General features: G+C 38.6%; 1 protein-coding gene across 1 annotated transcript; it reads left to right on the top strand.

The window, feature by feature from the left end:
* Positions 1-1,462: 1,462 nt before the first annotated feature.
* Positions 1,463-9,493, top strand: rnaset2 (ribonuclease T2). The gene is made up of 10 exons (XM_072677609.1): positions 1,463-1,666; positions 2,377-2,487; positions 2,584-2,638; positions 2,763-2,812; positions 2,896-2,953; positions 4,192-4,256; positions 4,398-4,511; positions 4,859-4,904; positions 5,531-5,605; positions 7,810-9,493. The coding sequence occupies exons 2-10, from the start codon at positions 2,420-2,422 to the stop codon at positions 8,032-8,034; spliced, it is 756 nt and encodes a 251-aa protein (XP_072533710.1). The 5' UTR covers positions 1,463-1,666; positions 2,377-2,419; the 3' UTR covers positions 8,035-9,493.
* Positions 9,494-10,453: the final 960 nt, after the last annotated feature.

Below are 10,453 nucleotides of genomic sequence, written 5' to 3' on the forward strand. Positions count from 1 at the left end.
CTGTAACTCACCAGCTGAACAAAACCAAAATATTACCCGCACGGAATGCATCCCATGTATGGACACCCACACGACTATATATAGCATTTACACAAACTTCCCACATTATTTTTTAGCAGGACAGGACAGAAGGATTTTTAACACAGTTTTAGGGACGGTGTGTTGACGGTTTAATAACGAGCACATGCAGGTAGATCGGCTGAACTTAACATTGTGTGCACTATTCAGTGCCTGCGTGTTCCTGCCCTGTTCAGACTAGTGCTTTCACAGTGCTCCCCCGGTATATCTGCAGCAACCCATCCGATTTAAGGCCTACGTTATAAACCTGTCGTGAGTTGGTTTAGATAGCTATGTAAGAAGGTGGCAAAGCACTAATGTTAACCCGGAGAAGCAGACCTGTCATTTAAAAATTAAACCCAGGCTGAGAAATAAGGATGCGTGAATTTGCTAAATATGAGTTTTAATAAACACACCTACAAAATGTGTTCCAATTATTATAAGCATTAATAATAATATACTATTTCCATTGAACAAATGTTAAATCCACGCAACAGATCTTCAAAGTTTCAGCGAGTGATCTCCTGTAGTCTTACATTAGTTTCCTAAGACGCCCCCCCCCCCCCCCCCCAACCTCCACCACCAAAGACAGTGATACAGCCGAGTCCTATTTTTACCCGCGGATTAAGTTCACAGGGACAGTACGGGCGACACAGGGGCCAAAGCCAAGACTGTGCTGCTGTGACCTGTAAGCCTGCTGTAGAGCCATTCCGACATCAGATCACTGCTGCTGCTGCTCGAGCTGTCAGACATGTGCACTTCAGTACTTCGGTACACTAATGATGTTTAGTGAACTGGAGAAGTGGCCTGCAGACTCAGACACAAAGCAGCAGTTATCTTTTCTGCATGCAGAAACCCTTTTAAAATTGCTGTCATGGTTAACCAGATATAATCTGTGAGAAAATATTCAAATCTGTCTGTGAAATTGTACATTTAATCGCTTCATGGCACTGTTGAAGAGTGCAGTGAGACTAACAAGGAGCAGTGCCTCCGCCCCAGCTCCCTTGATAACTCAGTATAATAATAATAATAATAATAATAATACATTAATATTAATATACGTTAATATTAATTATTATTATTGTTGTTGTTATTATTACTATCTTAATACTACTTTTGGAACTGTATATAGACTGTGCAGTAAAAGACTGTGCAGCCCTTCTACAGGAAATAAACTTCAATGCAATTTTTTTCTTTTTGTTTTATTGCAATACACTTCCAAACACTAATGATAATAAAATAATGTGAACGTATTTTCACTTAGAAAATAATAATAATTAATAGTTATTAAGTATAATAAGGTCTAATGTAAAGAGGCGCCGAGATATACACTAAATAATGCATCACAATCACGTGATACTGGATCACGTGACCAGTCGCGCAAACTCAGTGGGTGAAGCCCGTGTAAACATTTCCACCACAAAGTTAACTGCAGTACAGCGAGTGAACACACGACTCTGTTCGGCTTGTTGATGTTTTTTACTTCCCTATTGGGGAAAACAGAGGGAGAGGCAGTCGTGAGAAAAAGTGCGTCTTTGTCAGTCTGCGAGGAGTCACTTCTAGCGAACCTACTAGCAAGCTGTTCATTAGTGTGAAGAGAGAGCAAGAGGTAAGCTAAAGCGCTCCACCAACACGCCAGTAACACTGTTCAGCTAAAGCTCTTATCTTTGCTCTGTTTTATGACCTTTAGCGGATTGCAAAGTTATTAACCAGGTCAGTAAAATTCTCCATGGCTTAAATACTCGGAATCACTTGTACCACTTGTAGTAAAGTTTTCTTGGTTGTTGTTGACACGCAAAAATCGACATTGTGTCGAAATGTCACGATTAAGAGGTCAGAAGAAATGACTTTACTCCAGAATGACTTGGAGAAAATCCAGAAAATCCCTTAACCTCGACTTCCACTGAAAGTTAGATTTTGGAGGCATGAGTGTTTTGCGTGACAGCGACGCTGTGCAGTGTCTAAACACCCAGTATATCTAACGTAGTGCAAAGGGTGTGTTCGGATGTTGAATTCAGTATTTAGGAAGTAATTAGGTATGTAAAATAATAATGATCTGCTGTAAGATATTTGTCTTGTTGTCAAAGTATTTATGAGCATGTTTTGTACATTTTAAATATGCTTTGAGTTTTATTTATATATTATATTTATTTATATACATATATAATTTTCTTTTTTATAATTACATACATTTTACAATCAAGCACCCAGCATTGAAACATCATTGTACAGTAATTTTGTATTTTTATTTGCAACCGAAGCAGTTTTGTTATTTTAGTTATTTTAGCTGAGTTAATCTTCTTTTATGCCAAAAAACAGGTGTAATCGTTTGCCTGCTCCCTGGATTCCTTTTTGAGGAAGAATGAAGACACTTACTGTCTTTCTGTGTCTTGGATATGTGCTTGTGTCGTCGGTGGATCAATATACTAGGTACGGTGGTGTTTACCTCTTTAAAACTACATGTAAAAATGCAGTACATTGTGAATCTGAATCAGCTCAATGTTGTAAATGGACTGCTTTTTTTAGGCATGACTGGACCAAACTCATCTTGACTCACCACTGGCCAAAGACATTTTGCACTGTAAGAACTATCAAAACTGACATATACTGATATAGGTCAGTCATGACCTTTAACCTACTTAGATGATGTTCCTGTCATTTGGGGTTTTCCTTGACAATAATAACATGTGTCTGTGTTTTTGTAGATGGAACACTGCAGTGCAAACTTCAGTTATTGGACCCTGCATGGATTTTGGTAGGTTTTTGCTTAGTGAAGATTTTAAAGATTCAGAGTGCTTCTGTTCCCAATTTGTTAATTTTTTTCTTTTTTTAACATAGGCCTAATGTGGGTAATGAATGCAACTCATCGTGGCACTTCAACGCAAGTTTAATAGAGGTATGTTTGTTTGGGTGGGGGATCATTGTGCTTGAATAGGTTGAACACTTCACTTGTTGATATATGGCAGCGATGAACAAGTTACATTTGTCTTGTACTGAAGTAAAATAGAAAGGTCCTAACATATTTGTGGACATGGTATGGCTGTTGGCTTTTCCATCCATTGCAGTGAACACACACTGATATACATACTGAATATAGGTAGTGAGAACACACTTGGGAAGCAGTGGGCAGCCACCACAGCACCCACTGATCAAAGGGACCTTCCAGTCCCAGACCCTCTTCTTAAAACATTAGGCCACAGCTGCCCCCTCTAGGTCAGTGGTCTACAACGTTGCACCTGGAAACTACCTTCTCACAGACTTTCAATCCAACCCTAATCCACCCCACCATGATCCAACTAATTACTGCCTTCAGAACTATTTGATTGGCTAAAAGGTGTGAGTTAAAAGGGAGTCCTCCCGGAGGATGGTTGGAAGAGCCTGCTGTAGCTGATGTTAGCCAAGCAATAACTACTAATGTTAGATACACTGAAAATGTACTCCTGACAAACCAGCTTGTAGGTACATTATCCACTGAGAAGAAAAAACGATGACAATATTAATAAAACAGAGCATCAAATGGGAATAAATACATTTCAGATAAACAGAAAAATATAGAGTACAAAGGAACAAGGAAAAAAAAAAACAAGTACATGTAAATTATAGGTAGTGTAGCCACTCTCCTATTAGACTTAGCCATATTTCTAACATATAATCAGACCTCACAGTCAGCAAATCCCCTAGCTAGTATTTGATGTGCTGTATCTCAACCACACACACGATGCAACAAATGAAACCTGAAAACTTGATTAGCCACCTGATGCAAATTTGTGCTCTTATGAGGGATTATATACAGAGAGATGAATAATTGTAAGACTGCAGTAGCCAGTTCAAAGCCCTTCAGAATTTGTACTTTGTTCGCTATTCAGTAAGATTTAATGTTTTCAAGAAACTCAGCCCAGACTGACATTATTTACATCTCATCTACAGATTCACGCATAAAAGGATTTCTTTTTTAACATCAATAAAAATTGAAATGGAGGTTTGCATTTGATATTCAAATCAAAGTAATTTGATTATCAAAGATAATCTAACTTCACTAAAGTGCAGGACAGTATTATACTTTGTCCACCACTGGATGTGCATTGGTCATGGAAAAGGACTTCCTTGAAGTCTTTACTTACGTCTGCTTTTTAGGACTTGCTCCCAGAAATGAAAACGTTTTGGCCGGATCTTCTCAAACCCGCATCTACATCATTTTGGTATGATTTTTTTGACTGACTAATTAAAAACAAGTTTCACTTCTGTAACCTTGTGAAATGTCCTTGTGTGAGGATGTCATGGCTACTTCAACTTTACATTTAGGGATTAATGTTCTTCTTTTTGCTGTTGATATTCTTTAGGAAGCATGAATGGCAGAAGCACGGAACATGTGCCGCCAAAGACGAAGATTTAAACAGTCAACACAAATACTTCAGTAAAGCCCTTGAGCTCTACCACAAGCTGGACCTTAATGGGTGGGTGAACAATTGTATTGCTAAATGTCCCGGGATTCTGGGCTTTAGTACACCAACATTATATTCGTTTCTTAGAACTGATTTTGCACTCAGCTGCCCACAGTCTCAAATGAGCTTATCTGTAGTATATAAAATGCTTTGTGAATATTTATCTCAAGCATTTCTACTCAGAGTTTGTGCTGCGAAAATTTAGGAAGTCATGACGGGAGAATCCTGCAATGCTTGTTGCAGTACCCCATGATTCTAATTAAGTCATTGCATGTGAAACACTGTGAACAGAAAGCAGATTGTTATGCTGTGCTTGTGTGCTTTCTCACATCATCAAAACTTGTTTTTTCTTACTTCAGAGTTCTAAAGAAGAGCCAAATCGTACCCTCGGAAAAGTACTACAAGGTGGGTTAGAGAGGCCCAGTCTGACTGCTGCAATTATAATGTGGATGGTATTGTTTCCTCATGCAGATGAATACAAAGTAGAACTTATAAATATTTTAGCCTGAACTTTGACCAGAAATGCAGTGTGGGCTGTTCGTGATTGATATTCATCTTTTAAATAATGCAGAAGGTAGGCATTGACTCCCGTCTTAGCATAGTGGCTGAACTGTATACATTTTAAGTAACCAGCAGCTTCCAGTTTCCTAAAAGAGGAAACTTAACTGTTAGAGTTTGGAGTTTTGAAATGGTTTTCTTTCTACCATCTTGCTGTGATCATTTCATCATTTTGCAGTGTTTTTTGGGGAAACACTAGCCCAAGAAACCCCAGACACTCAGGCACAGTGCAGAGTGTGCGTGCAAGCTGGACTGCCGTTTTGGTTTTTTTTTTTGTACATTCATCAGTTTGAGGAATGAAGAATATACAAAACAAAAATCAGCTGTGTGTATAAAGAAACTGACTCATTGTTCCTGTTAGTCAGCTGACCATACAGTGCCACCAGTTGTTCAGCTTAGTAGTCTTGTGATTGTGAAATTTTTGACTTGTGGCTGTGATTTTCATGTGATATTGTGGCTGTTCTTTTCTTTAGCTGGCAGATTTGGAAGAAGGCATCATCAATTCTTATGGAGTAACACCCAAAATTCAGTGCGTTCTTCAGTTAAAGGTAGGAATTGACATTGTCCAATACACTGGAGGAAGTGATCTTTGTTACAGGGTAATATGGGGTATTTTCTGCTGTACATCAGTTCTACTGAACACACGTGACTATGCCAAACAGCTAAAACGTTAAAGGTCCCTGACAAGTGAAGTCAAATAAACATTCAATTATTACAATTACCTCTTTCAATGGCTGGGATATACATATTAGGTAGTTTGGTCAGTTCTTTTAAGTTGATGGCAGGAAAAAAACTGAAAAATGGTCAAAAGTAAAAATATGAGCTGGACAACAGAGTCAGAGCACCTCCAAAACATCAGGTCTTGTGGGGTGTTTCCACTATGCAGAAGTCAGTACCTACCAAAAGGACAAATGGTGAACCGGTTGCAAGAATGTGGGAGCTCAACACTTATTGAATCGTTTGGGGAGTGAAGGCTAGCCTGTCTTATCTGATCCCATTGAAGAGGTACTGTAGCCTAAAGTGCTGAGAAAGGAATGCTGGCTAGGTTGTGGTGGAACGGGTGGGACCTACACAATGTTGGGCTTGGTTTTAATGTTATGGCTGATCAGTGTAAATTGTCTTGGAACCAACTATCATGTTAACCAGTAATTATCACATACTTACCTGTAAAAGAAAGCATTAACGGGTTATGTTTACAGTTCAACATTACACAATTGTGCCTACTGAAATAGTGTTCTGTGCCATTTCAGTATAAAAATAGACTAAAATGAATATATGGCAAATAATAGTATAGTTTTACATATCAGGACACAATAACAAAACCATTTGGTCTTTAACAGGTATTTATTTAAATTGGGTTAATAGAACCTCAGATAAACAAAAACACACAACATATTTACTGTGTCATTGTTTATTTAACAAAAGCTAGGCCAGAATGTCAAAGCAGTGTGTGAAACATTAGGTACACCCTTACTGCTTCCATAGAAATTAGGTAGCAGAAAGGTGCTGCTAATCAAATGTCCTTGATTAATTGATCATCAGCAAGTGTGAGCACCTCTATAAAAGCAGAGGTTTTGGCAGTTTGCTGGTCTGGAGCGTTCAGGTGTGTTAACACGATGCCAATGAGGAAAGACATCAGCAATGATCTTAAAGGAGCAATTGTTGCAAACTGGGAAGGGTTATACGGCTATTTTCAGACAACGTGAAGTTCTACAGTGGGAAAGATTATTCACTAATAGAAAACATACAAGACAATTAATGATCTTTCCAGGAGTGGACGTCCCAGCAAATGCACCCCAAGATTGATGATTGGCCATACTGCACACTGTCACATTTGGCGGGAAACAAACAGCATATCACAGGCACCTCATACCAACTGTCGAGCACGGTGGTGGACGGGCAATGATTTGGACTTTTGCAACCACATGACCTGTGCACCTTGCAGTTAATTGACTATGGTCTCATTTGTATACTAAAGTATTCAGGAGTTAAATGTGAGGCCATCTGACCAACATCTAAAGCTTGGTCGAAATCATGGTCATGCAACAGGACGATTATCCGAAGCACAGCAGAAAATCTGCAACAGAAAGGCTGAAAAAGAAAGAAAAAAGGTTTGTAATGACCTAGTCAAGGTCCAGACTTCAGCCCAATTGAAATGCTGTGCCAGACCATTAGGAGTGCAGTGCATTAATTAATTCCCACACATCTCAGTGAACTAAAGCAGTGTGGGCCAACATTTCTCCAGAACGATGTTTGGGACTGATAGTCATATAGAAAACCATTACATTAAGTTATTGCTGCTAAAGAAGATGAATAATAACACTGTGGAATCTGCTGTGGTATTGTTAAACTGAGGTATTTGCCTAATTTTAAGATCTTTTAAGGACCAAATGTCCTTTCATTATGTCCTGATACGTAAAACCATAGAATTCAAAGACTTCTTTGTTTTTCACGTAACTGTCTAATGTGAGGATAAAATAAGAGCACACTAATACCACATACAGTCCTGTTTTTCATCTTTTATTTCACATGAATTCACATGATCAAATTCATGTCTGGTTGGAGTGCTTGTAAATGTAACCATACAGACTTGAAAATAAAGATTGTAGTAATTTTGGTACTGTGATAGTGATGCATTTGGAAATAATAATAATAATAATAATAGTATCTGTCACCTCTTTTTCTGTTGCTGTTGTTGCTGGTTATTGTGCTGCTGTATTTCATTTAAAAAACAACAATCTGTGTTTTTCAGGGAAGCGATACCCAGACCTTGGGCCAGATAGAGATCTGTGTTGACAAGCAGTTTCAGCTGACTGACTGTGAGAAGACCACGGATGAGCTTCAGATCACGGACAATGAAGTTCTTCCGTTTCTCCACCGCAGCCACCCAGGCTTTACTGTGTGTGACCCCTCCGTCCCAGTCTACTATCCTCCAGTAACTGCTACACCAAGAGGCAAACATTTCTTGCGGTTGTAAAGGTTTGCAACACCTCCTGTGTGACAGGCTTGTGATGCAATAGCTGTATGTTGAAATGTTTAGAGAAGCCAGTTGACCATCACAGCTTTTCGTGACTTGCTTGTTTTTTACTAAAGTAATCAGTTCATGTAAGAGAACACTTACAGTCATTGACACTGTTTTGTATGATTTGCACCATTTTACATGCATTAATTACATGCTGGATGAGGGGTATGTTAAAAACTTTGGGCTTTTTAAGGAGCAGAAGCTTCACAATCATGAATATCTTGGTACATGATATTGCTTATAATCATTTAACATCCTAGAATAGTTTTGTTTTATGTGGTTTTAAAGTATGTCATAGTGTTCAGTTCATAAGTATTGAGCACTTGATAGGGGTTGTTTGTTTTTAAAGCAAGTGGGGGTTTGCATCGCATGGTTTTGCTTATTTTTTATTTTCTTTATTTGATTTATGTGTTTACATTGCACACTTTTCCGTTGTCTTACTTTGTTTCATATGAGGTGCTAGTTGTGTTGCATTCTGACCACTAGGTGTCTTAAGTACAGTAGATGCGTGCTTACATGTTTTGAACACTAGAGGTCAGCACTTGCACTTTTAAATGGGACCCTGGCTGTTTTAGAATTGTGAGCGCTAAAATATTATACATATATTATATATAATGTCTAATTTTCACAATAAATCAAGTGTTGTGCTTACTTGACTGGCTAGATTTTTAGTAAAGTAATCTATTTCAAAGGTATTTGACATATACACAATATTAAGGCTTACATACCTTAACAGTTGGGGTCACTTTCTTTTCAGTAATCAGACTGTGTGTTTAAAAGAAGCCACAAAAGGCATTAAATCTAAATAAGTCAAAGTCTGTCATGCAAAACCTTGATATGGGGCATTTTTCAAAATCCTGTACAGTGTGAAAAACAAAGTAAAATACTTTCAGTTGTGTTGAAATTGGTAGATAAATTGTTCTGTAAATGGATTTAGGTGTGAACTGGGGGTTTCCTAAGAGAGGCTCTCAAGTCGTTGTTTCTGCTTTTCGCTCTTCAGTACTGCATTGAGAGGCCTTTCATGCTACATTGAGATGTTTGCTTCATCAGCCATTTAAGAGGGAACCATCCCCTCGTTTCTTTCAGTTTTAAAGGGCATTTCCATCAACACTCCATGCTGTTCTCTGTATGCCGGAGCAGGGCTACTAAAGTATGTTCAGTGAGATCATTTAGACTTAACAGCCGTTATTAATGTGAGTATAAGCAACCATTCATATTAAGGTCCAATAAGAACATGTTGGAACAGTTAGGACATGAACCATCTTCTGTACTGCTCATGGTGTTTTACCTCTTAATCCATATTTTTGGTTTGTTTTATCTGTTCCAAAACAATGCTGGATTTTTTATTTTACTTTTTTTTAACTTAAATTATTGGGATGTAGCGGCTCAATTCAATAAAAAAGCTCAATTATCAGTGGTTTGTTTATTGCATATTCCATACACAGCAAATTTGCATACCAGGGATTAATATTAGCTGTGAGATAGCAGCTTTGATTTGCACAGACAGTCAAATTACAGAAAGTGGCACTTAGTACTGGCAGTATAATGTTCAAATGACTTAAAGTAGTAAATAAAGTTGGAAACACATGCACACCTATTCTTTCATGCACTTATTTAATCATCCACAGTGTGGCAGCAGCTCAGGGCATAAAAAAGGCTGATACGGGCAGCAGCTTCAGATACTGTGCACGTCAACTACCAGAACAGGGGCTCCTGAGTGCCACAGCTGTCTTAGGTGTTGGCCCGGTTTGATCCCTGGTGTTGCCACAGCCATCTCTACCCCAGTCCCAGAGAGCACACTTGGGATGGCCCTCCAACTCCCCCATCACTCAGCACAGTGGTAGCCAGTGTGTGTTAGCTGATGTGACAGAACGGGCAGTTCTGCAAAGTGCAATCTGCTCTCCAAAGACATTGCATTAGCTGCAGTTTGGAAAGATCTGGTGGCTCACTGCATGTGACTTTGAGGACGTGCATGCTGACCTTCACCCTCCCAGTACTGATGGGAATTAGAAATGACAAAACTTATGGGAAAAGTGAATTTGATCTTGACAAGAAACAAATGTCTCCAATTGAGGAGGAGCTTAAAGGAGCATGCAGGTGAGGCTTTTTGCAACGGTACTTTTCTTAAGTATTCTTACTAGTACTAAACAACTTTCTTGTTGCTTTCTTGTTACTCATTTTTTAACTGATACGGTATTACAGAGGCTGATATCCCAACACCAATATCAGTACTTTAAAAGCAACATTACGGAGCTTCAAAATCATTGTGATGCTCTACTGATCTGTAATAAGGTGAATGGCGTCTATCCTTGCTACTCCAGGCTCAGCATGCTCCTAAGTGCTTTTTGTGTCATATTTGTGTCAATTTCTATAA

This window comes from Salminus brasiliensis, chromosome 4 (assembly GCF_030463535.1).
Source record: "Salminus brasiliensis chromosome 4, fSalBra1.hap2, whole genome shotgun sequence".
In the NCBI taxonomy this organism is placed as follows: Eukaryota; Metazoa; Chordata; class Actinopteri; order Characiformes; family Bryconidae; genus Salminus; species Salminus brasiliensis.